The sequence below is a fragment of the Bombyx mandarina genome, chromosome 04, assembly GCF_030267445.1.
Source record: "Bombyx mandarina strain Sakado chromosome 04, ASM3026744v2".
NCBI lineage: Eukaryota > Metazoa > Arthropoda > Insecta > Lepidoptera > Bombycidae > Bombyx > Bombyx mandarina.
Window position 1 is genome coordinate 13569920 of NC_143211.1, and position 24975 is coordinate 13594894.

General features: G+C 38.6%; 1 protein-coding gene across 2 annotated transcripts in view; it reads left to right on the forward strand.

Annotated features, from left to right (window-relative positions):
- LOC114245966 (alpha-tocopherol transfer protein-like) overlaps positions 1–24975 on the forward strand; it is a 46581-nt gene that overhangs the window by 11835 nt on the left and 9771 nt on the right. Inside the window, exons 1-2 of one of the 2 annotated variants that reach the window (XM_028178307.2) lie at positions 12501–12648; positions 21534–21713. In XM_028178307.2, the coding sequence (XP_028034108.2) occupies positions 12639–12648; positions 21534–21713 (190 nt within the window). In that variant the 5' untranslated portion in view covers positions 12501–12638. Of the gene's footprint in view, positions 1–12500; positions 12649–21533; positions 21714–24975 lie in introns of those variants that run through there. The other variant, XM_028178306.2, reaches the window with a different exon arrangement.

A 24975-nucleotide genomic window follows, 5' to 3' on the forward strand; every position in this document is an offset into this window, starting at 1 on the left:
CAGTTGATCAGGTAGGACAGCATTATACAATTGAGACTTAGACCTCATGTGTCAAGGCAGCGGCATTCTGCTGACGTCTTTCGGCACCGGTAACCCCTTAACACATTGTGGGATGTAAGCTAAAAGAAAAAAATGTTTCTACAACTAAGAGGACATTAACTTATTATCCTTAAAGTAAAACTTTTATTGATTCGGTATCCTTTGTTTGCAGAATCTTATTAGACTCAAATAACATTGCCAACTGTATTTAATTGTATAAACCGAAACTTTACCGGCGATTTAAAATAAAAAAAAAACATTTTAAATCATTCTATTTCTGTTACAGAACCTGCAACAGATTAACTCGGTCAACACATTAATGAATTTTCCGTGATAGCCTCTGTGATTCACAGTAATCTTTGCAATAATACGCTAGGAATATTTACAATTTTTTTTTGCCTTTGAACGTTTGTTACGAAAACTAATAATGTAGCCCACATACGATCTCGCGGCGAGTCAAGGACGCATCATAAATTCTTACAAAATAACCTCGCAATATTCGGTGTTCGCATTCAAAATCGAAAGTGACACACGCGAATCTAGGCAAAACTAAAATTGGCATGTGGTGTAATTAAATATTGAAAGTGGCAAATAACACTTGGTGTTGGGTCCAAAAAAAAAGTATAGTTTAAAAAAACTAATAAAATATGCTTTTATAGAAAATCCAACTAAAAAATAGAAAATTTATTTGTATTAAAAATAGTGTAAGGAAAAATGGGTTTTATTGTAAAAAAGCGTGGAGTGCTTTTCAGGATATTATCAAAATAACCATTCTACTCATATCTGTTCATAAAATATTTATAACTACTGATACCATGCTGACGCTTTTTTTTTACAATAAAATCATTTTTCCTTAGACTATTTTTAATTCAAATTTATTTTCTATTTTTTAGTTGGATTTTCTATAAAAGCGTATTTTGTTAGTTTTTTTAAACTATTATTTATTTTTCATTTTTTAGTTGAATTTCATAATTTTTTTTAAATATTGAATTGTCAACGGTCGTTAATAAGTATACCAAATTTCTAGTTAATCCGACGTTTTGAAGGGGGTCAAAATCATGAACAAAGATTCCGTTACATACTAACATTCGTCTGCATTTGCATAACGTCTGAAGTTAATAGAAGCGTATTAAAAAATTTAATATCAGGAGTTAGTATGAAAATAAAAAATTTACTTGAATTCACAATTGGAACAAAACAAATATTGATTTTTATATAGTGCAATATAAGCTCGCATGTTCTGCATCAGTACCTTATTAATATTGCCGTAAAACAGTCGGCGGTTCTCATACATAATTACAGTCAAAACCGTTTACTGCGACATCGTTTAGAACAACATGCCGGTTATAATAACCTAGAACAAAGGTCCCGGCTGAATGTCATATGACCGCCTTATTAAAAACATTGCTTTATACGACATTGCTTATAACGACATACTTCATAAAACGACCACATTTAACTAATATTTCGGAGTATTAGATCTGTTAGAACGACCGGCTAAGCTGTATTGTAAACAATTTGAATAGGTATCCACATCTGTCTTCAATGGCTATTAAAATCAGGAAAGAAAACAATAGGATTTAGTTTAGTGTAGGGTCTTTTCTAATTCTTAGAAACAAAACACGTGCATGCGGTAGAGTCAAAGTCCGCTTCTTCATATCTCTTCAGTTAGTTTGTTACTTATCTATACACAAGACGCACCAAAACTTTGTGGAGTTATTCGTGAAACTTTCATAATGTCGCAAAGAAAAAGAATACAAATTAATAATGAAGAAAAATCGCGTATTATGTAAATATATTTTTCCAATAATTCCCTATCTATTTGTTTGTATTTGCACGATACACATTAGACATCACCGGTTGTTACGACTATCGGTTTTTACGACTGAATATGAGCAGTCCCTTCGATGTCGTTATAACAGATTTTGACTGTACATTGTAATTTAATTTTAAACCGTTCTCGATGTTCGAAATCTAACAATGTGCAACGTCAATATAAATGAAAAAAAATTTAGATTCGATAGCCATGTTAGCGAACACGCACAAGGCAGGACGCAGCTTGGCTCTGGCCCTGGCATTGCTGAAGTCCATGGGCGAAGGTAGCCACTCACCATCATGTGGGCTGTATGCTCGACTGCCTACAAGGGCAATAAAAAAAATTAGAATAAATGCTTTGGGCAATACAACTAACTATACAGCCTATTAGTTACTTCGAGAGATCCCCGACTTTGTGTCAATTGACTGCTCTTCGACACTTTAGTAATCAAATTGAATCTTCCAAATCGGTATTGTCACTAGTTTAATAATTCAGTCCGTGTAATCCTGATGATTCGGAGTCGCCACATTGGGTTGAGATTTCGGGCTTAGACACAACATAATCTTTAGCTTAACAAATTATGTTGTTTTTAGTTTACATTAAGGTGGTAACATAAATATCTGGCATAGCATTACTATTTCATAAATTGCACAATACAACCATTAATTTGTATTGTCTTTTTTTTTCTCATTACAATAGGAATCGTCCTTTTTTTTTCATTTTTTTTTTTAATGAGGAGCAAATGATTTTGCGACTTGTGAATTTCGGTAGCCACCTTGAGAAACAATGTCAAAGTTTCAATTAAAATATACTTTTATAAATTGAAACATTAACTATTTCCACATGCCTTCGTAAACGATGAAGTAAAACTATTAATTGTCTTAAAATTAATAATGTCATCTCGTTAATAAAATAAAATATTGAAACATTGATAAAAATATATCGGCAGGTACATCCTTAATGAGCGCGGGAGGCTCCAATATCGGCGGTCTGTTCTGGATGTGTGGTCTCGCCGCTTGGCGAACCCGTCGGCCGGTCTCCGGACCGTCGAGGCGGTGCGCCCAGTCCTCGCGGAATGGGCGAACCGTGACCGAGAGTGTCTCACCTTCCGGTTGACGCAAATGCTTCGGACACGGTCGAGCATACGCTCGCACAGTGCCCCGCATGGCTGGAGCAACGCCGTGTCCTCGTCTCACAAATAGGACCGGACTTGTCACTGCTGACCGTCATGGCTACGATGCTCGTCAGCGAAGAGTCCTGGAAGGTGATGCCCGACTTCTGCGAGTACATCATCTCGCAGAAGGAGGTGGCGGAACGAGAGAGAGAGAGCTTATCCCTCTCCGCACCTATCCGTCACTGCCGAGCCGGGGACCGAAGAAGGGTTTTTGATGGGACGGAGAAGGGTCGTTTGGTAGGTAGAGCCCTAAAACATCCTTGGGTCCTCGGTCTGCTCTCAACATCTACAGACCGTCACGTGCCCCCTAGGCGCGGGGACTTCGTAGGAGGTTCGGCCTTCGGCCCGAAAAATAAAATAAAATGGTACGTCCTTAATATTCTAAACAAAGAAACACATTAACACCTACATATATGAGTAAAAAAACAAAATTTAAATTCCTTTTTGCTTGTGTTGTCTGTTTGTCGATGTACCTATTTGTTTTGGTAAATGTACATATTTGTAACTTATACATCAACAGATAAAAAAAACTTGGACAAAGGAACTCAGCTAACTGTTACACAATGAGATTTCTTGCGATGTAGTCGAACAAGGAAAATGAAATACGAAATTTGGACGGGTACCATAATATATTTGATGGACATAAATACAACAAACAAAATAAACGTAGAATATTAACAGATAAAACTATAATATAATAAGCCCATGGAACACCTTAACACCATGCCTGGCAGATAACATTCGTGACATTTATAATGTTAAAATATTATAAGCAATGCATTTATAACTACACTTATGTCAACCGTAACTAACCGTAACGTTTACATCATTCTACAAAATTATAATTTGCGTAATTACTGGTGGTAGGACCTCTTGTCAGTTCGCATGGGTAGGTACCACCACCCCGCCTAGTTCTGCCGTGAAGAAGTAATGCGTTTCGGTTTTAAGTGGGCTGTGAGCTCGTCAACCCATCTAAGCAATAAATTTAAAAAAATCTGTTTACGAGTAGTAACGACATATTATTCTTCTTTCTTTCTTCAAAGGAGATAATTTCATTTAAAAGCTATCTGTAATGAGATAATTTAATCTATAAAATATCAAATTTGAATCAATGTCACAAAAACAATTGTCCATTTTATCATTACCTCTAAGATAAGCAACGCAAGTTTTGTCACGTTGACACGTTCGTTATTATCTGAAGACATTTGATTAATAGATAATTAAAAAGAAAACAATAGATTTTCACTCATTTAAATAAGATAAATACCGCCGCACACTTTAAGATATAAAATGTCGAAATTTGAATGGTATATAACACAGAATACGACAGTACAATCCGCACACATTATTCACTACCTACTATATAATACATACAGTAAAAGCTCCTTATTCGCCGAGTAAATGTTCCGTAAATATGCAGTGAATACGGAAAAGCGCGCTTACAAAGAATATTCGATTAGATACTTATGTATTAGAATCCTTTTTATCCATGTGTATGTATACCAATGTACCAATTAGTACAGCCTCAATTTGATATGTTTTAGCTGTAGCGGCTTACAGGTCAGTCATTCAATCATCACAATTAATTTAATAGGCATGTATAGAAAGATTACGATTTCTAGAATCCGATTAGTTTGAAAACTAGGTCACCTCTTACATCAGTTATACTCTGAAATGTTGTCACTTCAATCAGAAACACAACAGTAGAATGAGAATAAAATCAAAATTAATTATGAAAACTAACAAAAACTGATAGTTATTTGGCAACTGGATACTTAAAGTCAGATCGCAAAAACCATTCATTGGTTACTCGTATTGATTGATTAAGTTAAAACGCGTTCTAAGCTCCGCTCAGAACAGGAAAAGTTTAGTTATTCAAAACAACAATGAGAAATATATAACGGATATAGTTCGTAAATTCAGATGATTAGTCTTTCGATCAATCTATTGAATGAGCTCCCTAGATTTTTGTGCCATGTTTATCTTCAAATAATGCTTCAACGAGAGACCTTGATGTTAGGTGCAGGAGCCCCTAGCACTGCCATCCTCGAAACTAAATGTATATATAACCGATTATAGTTATTTTGCTGTAAATTTAGCATTGATTTTTGTTTCTTTAACTTACAGTTTTTATAAGGTACTTTTTTTAAAATCTTCTAGCCATTTTTGAAAAATATGCGAAATTAATCTCAGCACTAAAAGGGTTAATTATGTCCATGAGTCCTGAAAATCGAAAAAAATACTGCATACAAATATTTATATAATTTGAGAATTAATATATCCCTGTTCTGTGTAGACTGATTCTGCCTAGCCAAATAGAAATACATATACCTAATATGATTGTAACGACCTAAACACTAGTGACTCAGCCGGAATTCGTGATTACATTGTAACTTTTTATTCAGAACACAACAACACTAATGCATTTAAAGAAACATCTCCTAAACATAGGAAAAACATGCTAAGCTAACCATCAAAGTTCAATTTGATTTTTTATTATTACAAAACGTTTGATATTACCCCCAGCATGATCCTCGCTGCAAAATGTGTTCGATGATTTGTTTTATATACCATGACTAGCTGCAGACTTCAGACCCGGCAGACCCGGCAGACTTCGTAGTGCCTCAACCGATAAATAAAAGACCTAAAGTTTTGTATAAAATAAACTTAAAACAAACAAAAGGAATCCGTCCGACGCGGGACACATCAAAGGAAAAACAAAATTGTTATTTTTATTTAATTCCGAGCATTTTCAGATTTATTTACCTTTTAAACCTTCTCTGGACTTCGACAAATAATTCAAGACCAAAATTAGCCAAATCGGTCCAGCCGTTCTCAAGTTTTAGCGAGACTAACGAACAGCAATTCATTTTTATATATAAAGATTATAATAATATGCGATCTGTTGCCCACTTCATCCAATTTAATGTCGTAATGTGTATTCCAAAGACAAAATTGAATTCAGCAAGAGTATTCGTTATGGTCTCAGCTTATTGTAACATCCGATCAATAACCCCACAATTGATATACGAACGTGATTCAGAGGTCAAAGTCACAGTGAATTGTGCCTTGTATGTTCGGACTTAGTATTAACGTGATATTAAAATGAAACAATATACCTGTTTTGACACTTCAAAACTGTTGTAACGATTTTTATTTATTTATAGTACAGTTTAATATTAAAGTAAATTATACATTGATGATACATTAATAGGTCCTAGAAAACCATATTTTGGAGTGATTACGGTATCAACTACTTTGGATGTAGACATTTTGTCATAATTAATGTTCAATATTTGATATCGTTGCTATAATTTGCAAGCTGTGTTGGTATTATGTAATATAATATTTAATCCAATCGTAAATACACTCGTATGCATTTCATTAATTAATGCTGATTCTATGTCTCGAATTAGCCATTGAGTAACAAGTTACTTTGTCATTTAGCCCCTTGCCCCTGTTATCGACTAAAATGTTGATTTCATATTTATATATTATGTCAGTCATTATACTATATCCATTTTCTAAATAGCATTTAATTATTAATTTCATTCCCTTTTCTGTCGCTAAGTAGTAGGTAAGTAAACATTGTATTCAGTCTATAAATAGCTTTATTCTTAATCACCTGAAAGGCAAGCACACAAAAATCATTGATGGAGAACCCGGGCTCCTACCTTACGATCCCGCTGTATCTCTGTTGTTTATTTACAAATTTGTTCGTAAAAGCGAATTGATGCAGATACGATGATTGTAATAAAATGAATAAGCTATTGCTGTATTTACTTGGCGCCATCCCAATACATTCGTGTGTGTTGCATTAGTTTTATTGACAAACAATGATCGTGAAAACTGGGGCTTCAATATCGAAAATTAAAATGTCAATACCTTTGTTTTATAATATCTTCTGCGTAATCGATACGTCTTGTAGAATCCGCCCATTAATAATGTATTAACTATAAGTAATTCGTGATATAAGATGCTCTAATTATATAACCATTAAAACTTCTGTCAATATGTACGCCTCATTTATAGTTACATTAATGTAATGATTGTTCTAGGTAGTAAGCAGACTTTAAATTTGAAACATGAATCGAAATTAACCATGTCATTGATAAATATGTAGAACAGTGCCATCTTTTGGATATAATATAAACTATTTGTGAATCATTCTAAAACGGCTATGTTAATCGTTTATTCATATGACGCTAGGTGGCACTAAACATCCGTAACAATTACTATTGTTCAAAAATTAAATACAGTCAAACCTGGATAAGCGAGAGTTCAAGGGAGCACAATCTCATTCTCGCTTAAAGAGGTTTCTCACTAACCCGAGTTTCAGGCTAATGCTCCTTCTGAATTTTATTTCGCGATTTCGCGGATTCAAACGCATTCACTATTTTAAGTTTATCACTTAATGACAGTACTTTAATTTTTCGTTTTGACATGATGCAGAACAGAACTTTCCTTCACAATTTATTAACGATAAACTGAGTAAGTCCGACAAACAAGACGGTACACAGGCACACGTGTCCATTCGAAAAGAATGCGATAAAATAACAACGTTATTTAGTTCCCCAAATAGAATAGGTTCAATATTGACGAGAAAACAATACAAAAATAATGGAAGGAAGTTCCACAAAAGTTAAGAATGAGTCATAAAATAGCAGATGTTAAATTTGTAATTTGTTTTTTCATTTGTTCCTCCTAAATAATATAAATAAATAAAGCTCGACTGTCGCTTATAGAGGTATAGATAAGTAGCAGTCTCACTCGCGGAGGTCTATGAGGGAAAAACGACTCTCTCTTACAGAGGTTTCTGTTTCTCGCTAATAGAGGTTTTGGGAGCTTAAAATGACGGTTCCTGGCTATTACTCTCACTTATAGAGTTTCCTCACTTATCCAGTTCTCACTTACCCAGGTTTGACTGTATTTATTTAATTAAACGTATATATTTAAAGTATTTTAATTTAGAAGCCGTGGTGGCCTAAAGCATAAGACACCCCCCCATACATTCGTATCAAGCGATGCAAGTGTGCTGGTGTACCAATTTTTCAAATGAAATAGGTAATTCACAAATGATCACGATTGACTTCCACGGTGAAGGAATAATAATATTGTCTAATAAAAATCAAACTCGCAAAATTATAGTTTTCGTTATTAGCAGTAGTGGGACGTATTGTAAGTCAGCACGGGTGGGTACCACCACCCAGCTTATTTCCGCCGTGAAGCAGTAATGCTTTTCGGTTTGAAGGGTGGGGCAGCCGTTGTATTATTATAACTGAGACCTTAGAACTCTTGTCGTAAGGTGGCATTTACGTTAAAATTAGCCAAATAAATAATACGTCGTTCCAATTAACTTCCTCGATGAAGGAATAACACTGTGCTGGCTATAAAAATAAAATATAGTACACTGATATTTTTTTGTTAACACCATTAAGTTCTATTATATGTCAAAAAGGAACCAACCCTTCATTCTACATGTTTGTGATGTGAAATAATCATGTTTATGTTTATCGGGCTATAACAATACAAGTTGAGACTCTGTGTGCTTAGCTTAGTGCGAGTTTTTTGACGTTCTCGATGGCGTAAAAGCTAACTCAAATTTGCAATGCAATTAGAACAGCGCCCCTGATGGCAAACGTAGGCAAACGTTCCAACTCCATACAAATTTGAGTTAACTTTTACGCTATCGAGAACGTTAAAAAACTCGCACTAAACACACTGATCTCAAACCACAACATGTGGGCATTCCCTTGTGGTGTCTAAGATCGTGATCATTTTAACGGCTGGCAGTAGCTGCAGTTTTGTAGTTGCGCCACGATGACCACTCACCATCAGATGGACTGAATGCCCGTATACCTTTTGAGGCCGTATAAAATCTCTGGTAAGCTTAACACAACTAGATGGGTAAAGAAAAAAATACAGAATTATTTGCTTTGAATGAAAAAGGAACGAACACGCATGTATCCTGTTTAATAAAGATATTTTATTGCTTTCGGTATTTTTTTCATTTTATAAGCTAAGCAGTTAACAACACATTACAGTTTTATAAGCTAAGATCTATTCACTGTTAATCACATTTTGCAATACATATGTCAAAGGTTTTTCCTTTTATATAAAACATAGTGCTAGTGTAAATATTGTCATTCATCTATCATTATTAATATTATTTTTACAATTATCCATACTAATCGATACTTATAATTATAATATATATATAATATATAATATAATATTATAAAGAGGAAATATTTGTTTGTTTGTTTGTATTGAATAGGCTCCGAAACTACTGAACCGATTTGAAAAATTATTTCATTGTTTGGAAGCTACACTATTCCCGAGTGACATAGGCTATAATCTTTTCTGAAAAAAATTAGGGATCCTTACTAAAACTCCAATAATGTAACCTCAGGTGTAAAAAAATTACCTAAAATATACTTTACATCGTGTGCCCTGCGAAAACTATTGACGATAGAATAAAATAATGTACTACGACTTTGTAGACCACATTATTAGTTACAAAAAGTGTCGCGACAACATATGTCTAACTATTATAGTTATGCCGTAATAAGTGTTCTTTTATTTAAAAAACTAAAACAACGTCGTTGACATTTTTGTTATAGACCCGAGCGGAGCCTGAGCGGGCCGCTAGTATTTTATATGTGTCTTTTTGTTTGTTTGTTCTTCTTTCGCGTCGAAATGAACCAACGGATTGACAAGATTTTGTTTTAAAATCATCGTTTTAGGTCAGGAGAGTGATATAAGTTGTTTATTTATTTATTAAAAAAAAAAACATCTCATTTCCACGTGAAACTACACCAACACATTTCTAGGATACGCGGACGAAGCCGGGGTAACAACAGCTAGTAGTAATATATATATTATAATGTTTATTTATTTTTCCATCTACCCTTTGCTTCGCGCTTTATGCAAGAGCATCCGGGTGATGGAAGGCCGGCTATCCTCGACCCACGCTGGTTCTGACCCAGCGGGGTATTCCGAGGGTAGACCATTCTAACCGGTGCCATCTAGGCGGGCTTCGGATAGCCTGCCGACCGAGAGGGCTGGTGGTCGTGGCGCCGACGACCGCCGGTCCGGCGTCCCGAGGGGGAGGGTGATGGGAGAGATGTGCTCCGCACTAAACGCTTCACTTTCCCCCCTTTGCCTCTTCATGAGTTCTGTCTCATGCGAGGTTTGGACGTTGGTTGTTGAGCGACAGGAGGTTTTCGATCCGGTGATAGATTCTGCGAAGCACTGCTCTTGCTAGGGCCAGTGTTAGCAACACTCCGGTTTGAGCCCCGTGAGCTCACCTACACATTAGGGTGAAGCTGAAATAGCCTCTCAAGCATAGGTAGGAAGAAAAAAAAGAGAGAAATGCTTGAAACATGACACCAGCGTCAAGTCAAACAGAAAACTCGTTAGCAGATCAAAATTCTAAGCCAGAACTTATGACTAATGCTTAACAAAAAAACCCAAAATAAAACGAATAAAAAATCAAAGAACACACAAATCATTTTTGTTTACCTACTTAAAATCTACCTTACCTTTAATATTTTACGTTCAATCCTCCAACCAATTTTGGTTAAACCAGTATGTACCTAAACAAATGAGATGATAAATATGCGTAAATCCATACTATACTATATAATATTATAAATATTAATGCGAATATGAGTTTATTTGTTTGTGAAGCGCTTAAGGTGAACCAGCAATAAAAAAGGGTGCGTGTACTTATGTACACGCGTATGAAGTTATAATTTATTTTTATTAAATTTATTTCTTTTTTTATTTGTTTACATTTTAATCAATTTGAAAAAAAATCGATTAAACAACATCCTCAAACACGCATATTGGACAACCCTTTTCTTGACATCGTATAAATTCGGTAATTCTCGGTACGGTTCGGAAAGTTCACCTGCGGCTATATTCAGACTCGCCAAGTTACGTCGGCCGTATTGTAATGAGCGATTTAGTGGGCAACTTCCTTTCTGTTAATTTTGTGTCACGGTGCGCGCGCATCCTAAAATTTGACTCTCATCAATTTTTCATAACGCGCCTGAAGAAGTATAACTTCAAAAATTCTTGACAATACACGTTTACGGCATAGTCGTGCCAGACATCATTTCTATAATTGTTTTAAAACAAATAAAATATGCATAAGATGCAAACGATAATGGTTTTTAAGAAATTACCGAATTCTTTGTCCGTAAAAACAATAAGATTCGGCTTACACTGAACATATTTATGTATACTATTATACCTCAGGGCAATCAGTGGCCAAAAAGGGCGCGTAAACATTTTCCAACTTCTCATCTGGAACTCGGACCTATTGGTTTTGTTCTGTGGTAAGCAACAATTACATTTTCGAAAAATTTTGAACTAATTTCTTATTTTCAATCGATTTCATCGGTGGCCACGAAGACTATTAAATATTTTAAACTTTGGAAACGGTAAAAGTAGTTTCAATTACTTTATTATTACCATTAAAGTATCATGCAGTCAGAATTAATATCTACATACTATCTATCTAATACATTTGATAGTATGATTTTGATTACCTCATAATTATTGAAATAGTGCGCTATTCGAGCTCACCGCGGACCTGATATTAACCATTACCTGTCCAAACAATAGGATAAAGGTTCGTAAAGGTGCTTATAATAGACTTGGTGCCTCAGAAAAAAGGAACGCAAAAAGATCGATGCCTTTGAAATGTATTGCTGGAGAAAGCTGCTACGCATTCCTAGGACAGCTATGAGAACCAATGTCTCCATCTTCGAAGAGCTGAAGGTCACCAAGCGCCTGCTGACTACGTGCCAGAAAAGGATCCGGAGTTTCTTTGCACAGCCTGCAGAAACTCATCATTCTCGGACAAATGGAGGGGAAGCGCGCTAGAGGAAGAGCGCCAGCTAGATGGGTGGACCAACTCAAGGAGGTGACTGGAGGCCAGATACAGGGAGCGGTACATATGGCGCAGAACCGGACCGAGTGGAGGAGATTGACATACAGTCACGATCCTCAGCATTGAGGGAACGACCAGAAAGAAAGAAGGTGCTGATAACAGAATTCGGAATCGAATTATCGATTTACATCGAATAAAATCGAGAATAAAAAACAAATTAAGCCGTATAAATGAGTCGTCTATTATCAAAGGTGGCAATCTGTGTATTTGGACAAAAAAATGTTATTGATATGTCAATACAGATTGATTTGAATATAATCGTCTCCTTCAAAGAATACGGTTCAAAACCTGCATTAAATAAAGGTTAATACTTAACCTGTTATTTATCTAAGATGTCGTTCAGAAGAGTTTTGTGACTGCCAATGGAATACAAAGTCAATAATTCGTTTTTCTGATTTACCAATAATTGTCCAAAAGTCACATTGCCGGCTTTGATAATAGTCGACTCAAATGTAGCACTACAAAAACGCCTACAACCGGCCTAAACGATATTGCGGGTAACACACTCTGTAGTCTCCAATGCATATAAATTTTCGCTGACGCTTCTGTCGCCCAGTCCGGTGAACGTATCAATGCACTCGTGACGTGTGCAAGTTTCCCTGTACCTTTTGTTTCAAAGTTTAAATATAAACACATATTCGTCCAAAATGGTGAAATGTAAGTAGATAAATTAAATTTATATTACTTGAAATAATAAATAATTCAGCTGCATTGAAATTCAGTCATGTATAATTTTTAAAAAAATCTTTAATTTGCAATTTAGTCGTAATTTATTTGTGAACACATGATAAATTTAGTCACTTTGTTATTTTTTCGGTTTCCAATGTATTTTCAGGTAGAATTAAATAAATTTTCATTAAATTACAAACTGAATCTACATATATTTTGTATTATTTGCACACCTGTGTTTACACCAAAGTTTCTTTGAATTTTTTGAGAAACTGTACAGTTTAGCGTTTACATAGTAATGCTAATATTGAAATTAAAGAATATTTTATAAAATCATTTTTATTTAAACTTGAAATAGTCTTTCATCGTCTATCAAACTATTCGTTTATACTGAACTAACTTTGAAGAAAAATGGTTGGTAAGTTGGTTTCCGCAATCATTTTATTCATTGAATGATCAATTAAGAACCAATTTTTTATTTAATATTTGATGAAAAACATTCTAAATGAATGTTCACGCAGTTTCATAAATTAAATAATTCATAATTTCACTTTTGTTGAATCCAGCAAAAATCTATTCAATTAATTATAAGTAATAATCCATTTGTACATTATTTATGTACCTATATTAAAGTTAAAACTTAAAAATAATTGTTTTCAGATTGAAAACCCAGTTTACATATAATTTAAATTGTGTATTTTTGACTGTTCTGTATGTTCTGTGTATATGTGTTCGATAAAGAATATATGAAAATATTTTAACACTTTTTTTTTATTGCTTAGATGGGTGGACGAGCTCACAGCTCACCTGGTGTTAAGTGGTTACTGGAGCCCATAGACATCAACAACGTAAATGCGCCGCCCACCTTGAGATATAAGTTCTAAGGTCTCAACTATAGTTACAACGGCTGCCTCACCCTTCAAACCGAAACGTATTACTGCTTCACGGCAGAAATAGGCAGGGTGGTGGTACTCACCCGCGCGGACTCACAAGAGGTCCTACCACCAGCAAAACTTTTACCAACACTTTTATTGCTATGGCTCACCGTACTCAAGGGTACCATTTTATCAAAATCTTAGGTTTTGGATTTCCTCTTTTTGCTACCGAGAAACTTTTATTTAGGCTGAGATTGCAATAATATAGCACCATAGACCTTATCAAATCATGTAGCTCGTAGCTGATCTTATAAGATGAATAATTGTACTCTTAAATGGCAATCGGGTTGCATTACATTTTTTGGTGATTACATTTCTTGAGGGCTCAGCTCCCACCAGTGCTGTTAAAGCCGAAAAAATTTCCAGGCCCCCCAGCCAAAAAGACTATCTATCAGGACCCGATAATTAATGTTGAAGGCGGATATCGGAGCCTTAGCTATTTCCATGTTTCAACTAAATGATGCAATACCATTTATTCATACCGATTTTTTTATTACACCGCTAAATCGATCGGAGACCGTTTGTTTGCGTTTAAAAACAAAATCCAAAGGTAAATCCGATTTTAATGTCTTTGCTAAAATGTATAGTTTTTTTTTCGTATGTGACATTGACGTCATATTCAAAACTAACACACATCGTAATGTTAAATAAGCAATCCGGTGAGAAATTATTAGCGCTTTTTTTTTTTTTTTGGTCAGGAGGAAATCGCCGGACTTCCGCCCTTTTCTGGGGATACTGGGCGGGGTATGTCAGAGTCGAACTGACTAAAACCTCCTGTCGCTCAACAACCAACGTCCAAACCTCGCATGAGACAGAACTCATGACAAGGCAAAGGGGGGAAAGTGAAGCGTTTAGTGCGGAGCACATCTCTCCCATCACCCTCCCCCTCGGGACGCCGGACTGGCGGTCGTCGGCGCCACGACCACCAGCCCTCTCGGTCGGCAGACTGTCCGAAGCCCGCCTAGATGGCGCCGGTTAGAGTGGGTTACCCTACGGAATACCCCGCTGGGCCAGAACCAGCGTGGGTCGAGGATAGCCGGCCTTCCATCACCCGGATGCTCTTGCGTAAAACGCGTGCAGAGCAGCTTGCACGTCGTCTTCTTAGGCCCCCCTCGCCGGTCCCCAGACCGACATGTGAGGGGGACCCGAAACACTTAGAGGGCCAGGGCTTGGGCGAAATCCGCCTCCCTGGCCCCCGCTCGACGGCGGCGGGATTGTGCGTCTCTCACGCGCCCCGCCGCCTCCTTCTGCGAGATGGTGCACTCGCAGAAGTCGAGCATCGCCTTCCACGACTCGTCGTCGCCGAGCATCGATGCCACAACACTCGGCAACGACAAGTCGGTTCCTATTTTTGCGACGAGGACACGGCGCCACCCCTCCCATGCGGGGCAGGCGACGAGCGTATGCTCTGCCGTGTCCAAGTCGCAACCACAATGGTGGCACTCTGCCGTCGGCTCGGCTGTGATCCGGTGCAGGAACTCACCGAAACAACCATGCCCAGTGAGCACCTGCGTAAGCCGGAAAGTGAGGCGTCCTCTGTCACGATTCACCCAATCCACAAGGACCGGGCGAATCGCCTCGACGGTCCTACGACCAGCCGAAGGATCAGCCAGCCGTCTGGACCACGACTCCAGCACGGACCGCCGAGATTGGGCCCTCCGTGCTCTGACCACACTGGGGCTGGGACGCGCCACGCCCCGGGCACGAAGTTCAGCCCGCCACCTATAGTCAGCGGCGAGCGCCTCCGCTTCCAGAACCCAAGGCGGCGTCCCAGCCAGTACACACGCCGCCTCAAAGGAGATGGTGCGATAACCACGGATGACCCTGACCGCGATGGTGCGTTGCGGCCGTTGCAGCAGCTTCGCCACCCCCACGGCCAGGGACTGGCCCCACACGGGCGCCCCGTATAGGGCCATTGATCGCACCACCCCCGTATAGAGACGGCGCGTCACCTGGTCAGGCCCCCCGACGTTGGGCAGAAGCCGGCTTAGCGCGCCGGCCACCCCCAACAAACGAGGGACCAGGTTCTGAAAGTGAGCACGGAAGGTCCAACGACTGTCCAGAATGAGGCCGAGGTACTTCAACTGCACCCCGACCCCGATACGGACGCCTCCAACCACGATATGGGCATCGACAGGTGGCACTCTCCGGGGCCTGTGGAACCACATGGCCTCGGATTTACTGAGCGCCACATCGAGGCCCAATCTCCTAATTTTGCCGACGACATGCGCCACCCCAGCCGTAGCAAGACGGGCAGACTCAGCAAAACTCCCCCGCGGGCCACGACCAACGTGTCGTCCGCGTAACATATTACGCTCAGGCCCGGGAGGAGGGCACCTCTCAGCACCCAGTCATACCCGATATTCCACAAAAGGGGGCCGAGCACCGACCCCTGTGGAACACCGCGCACGACCGGGAACCGGTGCAGGATCCCACCATGTCCGGTACACGTGACCGATCTGTCCTCTAAGTAGGAACCCACCAGCCGGCGAAGGTAGGGGGGCACTCTATGTCGTTCCAGCGCCCCCCCTATCACGGACCAGGGCAGGGTGTTAAACGCATTGGCGATATCGAGCGACACCGCCAAAGCCACCCCACCCCTGGAGACGGCCTCCTCCGAGAGGGCCCGCACGCGAAGGATCGCGTCTACCGTTGAGCGGCCCTCTCGGAAGCCATACTGCTCCGCCGACAGATCGGGTCCCACCCCGACCAGATGCTGGATGATGCGGGCTGCCAGAATGCGTTCCAGCAGCTTGCCCACCTCATCCAGCAACACGATGGGACGGTACCCGGCGGCAGTATCCGCCGGGCGCCCCTCCTTTCTCAACAGCACGAGTCTGCCCGTCCTCCACGATGAAGGAAACCGTCCCGACTCGAGGCAGGAGTTGTAAAGTCTCAAGAGTCGGTCCCCTAGGGCACCAAGAGCCAAGGCCCAAACCCGGCCATGGACGCCATCCGGGCCGGGTGCAGTGTCCTTCGCGCACATTTTGCGAACGGCCACACGGAGCTCCGCCCCCGTTATATGGGGCACCTCAGCAGGGACTTCGCCGTCGTAGTCCGGCGGCGCGTCCATAGCGGGAGCGACAAATCCCTCCCGCTCCTGCGGGAAAAGCACCGAGACGATGTCCCGCAGCTGCTGAGGCTGGAGACGCTCCGTGATCGGGGGGGCCCATGGGCGCATTTTATTGCGCACCATATGATAGGGCCACCCCCACGGATCCTCATCCAGCGTCTCCAAGAGACCCTCCATGTGTTGGTTCTTGGCTCTTCTGATGGCCAGCTGCAATGCCCTCTGCGCGACGCGGAATGCGCCGTGCAGCCGGGCCTCTGCTGCCGCGAACGCAATCGGATCGTTGCGCCGCGGCAGGCGGCGGCGGCGATGCCTGGCGCACTCGCGCCTCGCCCGAACGCACTCCACGCGGAGTTGCGCAATTTCGGGCGACCACCAGTACGCCTGGCGATTAGGAAGTCGAGGGCCGATCCGGGGCATCGACGCATCACAGATGCGACGCATCGTGTCCCGGAACCACCCTGCCTCTCCCTCGACCTCGACCGGGTGTGGACGCATGGGCGCCCACGCCGCCACCGTAGAGGCTTCCATCAGGAGCTCCTTATTCAGGCGCTTCAGTGCCCACTTGGGGAATACTAGCGCTAGGTTCTTTTCTGTCTCGAAAAGTATGTAGTATCGGTAAAAATTGATTTTCATGTATTTTGGAGATAGCCGTTTAGTAGCCGTGACACAAAATCATAGTCAATTTTATTGAATAGTAGCGTAAATTATATAAAATAGTAGCATTAAGGAAATTTTTTTGAGCATCCGTCCCACGGTTTTCTGTTAGTTACCCGTAGACATCACCACGATAGTGCTACAACCCACCCGCCTTGAGACATACAGTCAAGTCTTAATTATGTTCCTTAATAGCTTTCCCACCCTTAAAACCTGAACGCTTGATCTCGTCGCGACAGAAACGGACCGGTTGGTGGTACCAACCCGTACATACGAGCTCGCAATACCCACTACCACTATCAAAAGGCAGTTGGTAATAGCAGTATTACAGTACATTACATTAGTAACAGTACATTAGTGCATATTTATTCTAAGTTAAAGCTTATCTGTTCATTAAGGGCTGAGCCATTTTATTATTTCCATTGACAAAACTAATTTGTGGTGGTTGAGAGTCGATCGTATTCTTTAATGTTCTAGCGTCAAGAATCTGTAACATATTTATTCTTTGTTCTTCGGCACTCACTATCGATGCAGAACAGAATTATGAAGATTCATACACATTATACACATTAAATATTTAAAGACTGTCTATCATTACGCCATTTCCTGTTATTATATGCACAATATGCATGTTAACAAATGACATTGTGCAAAATATGTTTTTAACACTTAAACAGATTAAGGGATATTAAAAAACTGGATACATTTTCGACATGTCTATGTGTTTTTAGCACTGCAGTAGTATGATTTATTTTATATTCAGGCCAGCTTGAATACCAACTCGATCCAAAAACAGACAAGTGTGATTTCAATTAAAGTTTTCCCTTCTATTTGTTTGCAAATTAAAGATCAATATTTTATTAATTTTGGTATTGATTGGCTCTATAGCGTTTTGGTACTCTAGTTAACAGTGCTTCATATTTTCTTTTAGCGTTGTAGATATCAAATTGATCGGTAGCGTGATACCAGCTAAAATAGACTTCTTATTGATGTAGACGTCCAATATTCCTTAGTCAGCGTAAAGGTTTCTTATTTATACAAATTGATGTGTTTCATATCAAGTGATTCTATTTTGCTTAAGTAATGAATGCATATTCTGTGTTATGATAATTTCTTACCAATATAGTTATCACTAAACTTGGAATAACCCGATCTGTTTGATGACAATCACTAAATGAATTTATTGCAAGTTCACATCAGGAAAGGGTAGATTAGCTGGTAGATATTAACTATAAAGTCAATGATTATCTAGAAGATTGCACAAAGTGGGAATGAGTTGCTCGCTCCGGGAATTTCAATATTGTAAAATTGTTATGTTATAATTACTTATTGTAATATGAATATTTAAAAAAATAATAATATTTAAAATAAAAATAAAAATCTAATATTTAAAAAAAAAAAAAAAAACATGCCCGCTGAGTTTCTTGCCAATTCTTCTCAGGACGGAGGCTAATTCTTGTGAATTGGCGGTAATTCTTTTGACGTTCAACAAGTATGTACTTTCATTTATGTTGAATAAAACTTTTTTGATTTGATTTGATTGATTTGATTTGATTTAGATAGTTGAATCCCACGATGTTACGACAATAACCGCGGGAGAAGCCGCGGGGCGAAGCTAGTCTAAAAAAAGTAGCCTATGTTACTCCGTATATTATCAGCTACTTATCAGTGAGTCTCGTCAAAATCGGTCCAGCCGTTCCAGAGATTAGCCGGAACAAACAAACAGACAGACAGACAAAAATTGTAAAAAATGTTATATTGGTGTATGTACCGTATATGTATATTTAGGTATATGCATGTAATACAAAGCGGTTATTTCAATATTACAAACAGACACTCCAATTTTATTTATATGTATGGATTATCTTTTTCACAGAAAACGTGTTCCACTCAGAAATGTTAAAAAAAATCTATACAACATTCTGTAATGTTCATTTCAATGCGTTACTTTATCACGCTCTGATAATTCTTAACTAAATGTGCAGATCATTGTCACAATAAGTACAAGTGCGTGCAAGAAATTCTAGATAAATTTCTTAAGCAATTACAGTTATGTAATGAAAACCACATCTATGGTTTAATCTTTGTTAATTTCATTCTATTATTTCTGATATTTAGAAAAACTTTCTTTTTCCGTAGTCATCACGAACGACCATTATTCGTCGACATTCAAATATTGTGCTAACTACCATCGAAACCTAAAAAATAAGGCATAATCTATTTATCTATTTATCTTTTATCTCTATATATAAAAATGAATTGCTGTTCGTTAGTCTCGCTAAAACTCGAGAACGGCTGAACCGATTTGGCTTATTTTGGTCTTGAATTATTTGTGGAAGTCCAGAGAAGGTTTAAAAGGTAGATTAATATGAAAATACTCGGAATTAAATAAAATAACAATTTTGTTTTTCCTTTGATGTGTACCCCGTCGGGCGGATGTTTGTTTTAAGTTTATTTTATACAAAAGTTTAGGTCTTTTATTTATCGGTTGAGGAACTACGAAGTTTGCCGGGTCAGCTTGCTAAACTATAAAAATGAGTTTTAATATTCTATTAGTCTTGAAAACTGAAGATAATCCTAATTACAGTTATGGCCTGGTTTTATTATGCTATTAACCATATCATATTTGATCTTAACTAACATTATAATCTACATAATATATGTTTAAATTAGTTATATGTATTAATTTGCGCTTGCAAAATTCTCTTGACACAGGTCAACAGCGTAGTCTATTGTTTCACGTGGACTATTAGTTGTCAAAGCAACATAAAGTAACTAGTAATGGGAATATACCATATTATGGACTATAACAAAATCGTTAGGTTTTTTCGAATGGAAATGAAATAACATACTTATTAGTCATAGAATGCAAGTATAATACTAGTACAATTTTATATGTAACAATTCCCCATCCCGCTAAGGTAAGACACGGCAAGAGGACGGATTTGTTGAACTTGTTTTTTTTATTAAACTATGCAATAATAAAATTATATTAGTAGTACATAAAAATAACTATTCTTCTATTATTTTTTCATTATAAAATCATATAATGTCATCTGTACTTCATTTAAATCAGTGTATCAAGTTGGCATGATTGTGAACTTGCCAACAAAACCAACGGAGTTACATTTTTTACCAATTACGGGAAGACCAGCTCACGGTATAAGCGTTAACCAAAACCTTATAAACAACAACTTCTATGTTGTCTCTTATTTATAGAAAATTGAAAGCAAAATGTTCATGTTATTGTTTCAAGGTTCTGAGGAATGTGGCTATTTTTAGAATCGACGATAATGTGTTTTGTTATTAAAAATCTTTAATTTGTTTTTCAAATTTCCTTACAAAATTTTTGTTCAATAATTTAAGGAAATAATAAATAAAATATTGGCTATAGTTAAAACGAGCGGTACGAAATCAACGAATAACACGAAACCCGTCTTAAAACTGGACAAACAAATAATAATTGAGGACAGTGGGTATGCCAGAGGAACGGTTGTTGAACTTAGCATTGGACGGGTCGATGCTAAAAGCAATCAACTCGATGTCAAAATATTCGATACCACATAATAATATAATTAACATATTGGAGACAAAAGCTTTTAAGAATCGATGTCAATTTTTTTTCTCGAATTATATCCCGCTGTCGTTCTCATGATATGTACTAGTGCTAGTAATATTGAGTACCTTTTCTATCTCTTTTTTTTTTATTACTTAGATGTGTGGGCGAGCTCACAGCCCACCTGGTGTTAAGTGGTTACTGGAGCCCATGGACATCTACAACGTAAATACGCCTCACTCCTTGAGACATAAGTTCTAAGGTCTCAGTATAGTTACAACGGCTGCCCCACCCTTCAAACCGAAACGCATTACTGCTTCACGGCAAAAATAGACGGGGCGGTTGTACCTACCCGTGCGGACTCACAAGAGGTCCTACGACCAGTATTTCTTTCTCTCTTATTTCTCCCGCGAAATATTATCCTGGCTTTGCTAAACTCAAGGATTAAAGCTTGTTATCATCTTCAACCCACGGTCGTGAACCTTCCATCGTGCTGGATATAGGCCTCTCCTAATCCACACAACTGAGCTCGGTCTCTCCTCGTCCATTCCGAATCCACCCTTCGAAGGCCATCATTCCGCCTGGCCGGGCGGCAGCCGTTGTTGTTGCTGTTATTTTCGTTATCATTAAATATTAAACAAAAATTTTTTTTCAGTATCACAGCACATGCTGACTGAGTTAGATAAGCTGCCCGGCGTCCAACTCGGTGACTTCTTACTGCAGTTCGAGTTGGATGAACCACGTGAGTCGGTCAGAGAGATTGCCAGAAGAGAACTTCGAGAAATACCAGAAATCGTCGAACCAGCTGTTGAAGAGTTAAAAAGACTTCTTAGTGGTAAGCGTATCAACCATTTTTTTAATACTATTGATCAATATAGTAGCGTTAGACTGACAGAGAAACGTGCCAAAAACCAAGTTTCTACACCAAATTTTTTCATCAAATGACATAAATCACTTATAAAAGTGATCGCATACCTACGTTCCGCTTAACCAGAAGGCTTAAAGTCACTCAATTGAAAGGGCATTGCTGGGAGCTTCCTGTACGAACGAATATATATGAGTAGCAGGAGAACCGTGGTAACCGACATAGCCCAAATAATTGTGAGGTTGAAGTGGTAGTGAGCAGGACACGTTGCTTGTCGATGAACGCTGGAGCCAAAACGTTATCGAGTGGCGACAGTGCACTGGAAAGTGCAGTTTTATTTATTTATTGCTTAGATGTGTGGACGAGCTCACAGCCCACCTGGTGTTAAGTGGTTACTGGAGCCCATAGACATCTTCAATGTAAATGCGCCACCCACCTTTGAGATATAAGTTCTAAGGTCTCATGTATAGTTACAACGTCTACCCCACCCTTCAAACCGAAACGCATTACTTTACTGCTTCACGGCAGAAATAGGCAGGGCGGTGGTACCTACCCGCGCGGACTCACAAGAGGTCCTACCACCAGTAATTACGCAAATTATAATTTTGCGGGTTTGTTTTTGGTGTAGGTATACCTAATACTACTACTACCTATACTAGGTGGACCAACAATCTATCGAATGATCGATGTACCTAGTTTAAGCCCGGTATTACGATTAGTCTTGTCTAAGTCAAGCAGTTTACGTTCGTAGACAATTGTTGATGATGGAATAATTTTAAGACTTCTAAATAAAGTCTCAACGCTATAGCCGTCAACTTATCGAAAAAAAAACACCTCAGTGGAAGATTTTACCTTAAAAACAGGAAATACGAACAACAAAGTTTCTTGTCAAATCTATTTTTAAAAGATGTACAGTCAAATCAATTATAAGTATAATAACGATTATCATTAATAATTTATCTTATATGTAAAAATGAATTGCTGTTCGTTAGTCTCGCTAAAACTCGAGAACGGCTGAACCGATTTGGCTAATTTTGGTCTTGGATTATTTGTTGAAGTCCAGAGAAGGTTTAAAAGGTAGATAAATATGAAAATGCTCGGAATTAAATAAAAATAACAATTTTGTTTTGTCCTTTTGTTTGTTTTAAGTTTATTTTATACAGAAGTTTAGGTATTTTATTTATCGATTGAGGCACTACGAAGTCTGCCCTGTCAACTAGTCGTAGATAATAACGAGTCCACAAGAAGTTTATTATTTCATCAATTTTAAAACAGGCATAATCTGATTCAATGTGATTTCTTTGATGATGGTTATAATTCTCTGCAACCCGCATCCCTCGATGCGAATACATCTTGTGTCTAACCCGTTGCGCCACGGACGCTTTCACTATCAGTAAATCGTACTGTTTGTGCCACGAAGCAATCATGCGTTTCGTTACGAAGTATGAAACGGCTATTCAATTGCAAACTACTAAAAAAATGTATTGAGACTGTGACGTCACAGCTTAACGCGGACAATGCTATACTATCATGTTTTTAGTTTTAGTGGATCAAGAGCTCGTTTTCAGGAAGTTTTCACAAGACTGAACGATATTGCAATCCAAATTAATTTGTTAAATGGTATAAATAATACATAAGTACTTGTTAGTCGTTTAATGAAATTCTGTTATGGACGCATAAGAGCAGCTAGCAGACGCGTCTTACTTTGATGAAGCGATGCGATACAATAACCTACTTATCATGGCTGCTAATTAAATACCCGGAAACATGTCTTGTCGGTTCCCCTGGATCCACTCTCGGTGTTTTCACCTCGGTGCTGTTCAAGAACCGGTCACCGACCTCGTCGAATTCGTCGATTACGACAAAGAGTTCGACGAGCGAACTAGCCCATAGACACAACCCATAGAGTTTCACGCCGGATTTTTTCAGTGGGTTGCGATTTCGATCCAGTAGTAGATTCTGCGAAGTACCGGTCTTGCTAGGGTTCGTGCTAGCAACGTCGTCAGGTTTAAGCCCTGTGAGCTCACCTACTAGTTAAGGTTACGCTGTAATAGCCTCTCAAGGCTCTCAGCTTAGGTCTAAGCCTGTGAACTTACTTAACCGTCCGCGCTTTACTTGGAATAGCCTTTTAGGCTACCAGCGAATAGTTCAATAAAAAAATGCGAATAAAAAAAGATAAAAGAAGCGTCGTACGCCGCGCAAGCCCAACTTTTAAAATTCGTATACAAAAAACATTCGTGCTGTCTACGATTTCATTCTTCGAATAAGTTCCCTTACAACGTATAGATTAAGAACTAAGTAGACGCATGGGTAATAATTCCATGCATTTCCTCGTTTTACCAGGTAAGAAGGTTGTAACCTAACCTTTAATAATAGTATAATCTTGACGTAATTACTTCATGAGAACTTGGAACACGAGTACGATACAAGCAACGAAAGGTTTAAATAAACTCATAAGTATACAGTTATGATATGTATACGATACACTTATAATAAACTCATAAGTATACACTTATAGTATATGAGTTTATATAAAAAGGATGTATTTTAGCAAATTATATTACATTTACTAAGCATGTATCTATTATCATATTATTGTTTTTAAGCACTTGACATGTTTCAGTTGTGCACTCGCTTGTTGTAGTTTCTTTCAAATATTCAAAATATGACTAGGTTCTGAAAAGTCCTAAGTATACTTAATTAAGCCAATTATGAAATTTCCCATACTCTGTAATATTTATTACTGTCAAATGATGCCCTTATTCCCAATGTTGAAGACTTGTTAAAAACGCAATATGAAGTAAATGTGTGCTTAAGAAAACAATATTCGCAATGAATCCGCACTGTTAACACTGTTAATTAACACGCTTGCAGGTTAAGCGTGTTAATTTTCACGTCTCATCATCATAATTCTCCTGCCCTTTTCCCAGTCACCTAGGGTCGGCGCGACATATTTTCTCCTTCCATACTCTTCTATCATATACCATTTCTTCGCTCCCCATCTTACCCATATCGTCTTTCACGGAATACATCAATTTCTTCTTAGGTATACCTCTTCCTCTATATCCTTCCACATTCATAATTAACACTCTCTTACCAACCTCATTTTTATTTCGTCTCATCACATGTCCATACCATCCCAAACGCTTACTTCTCAGCTTCTCTGTCACAGGTGCCACTTTCAGACTTCCTCTAACATATTCATCCCGTATTCTATTCATTCTCGTTACTC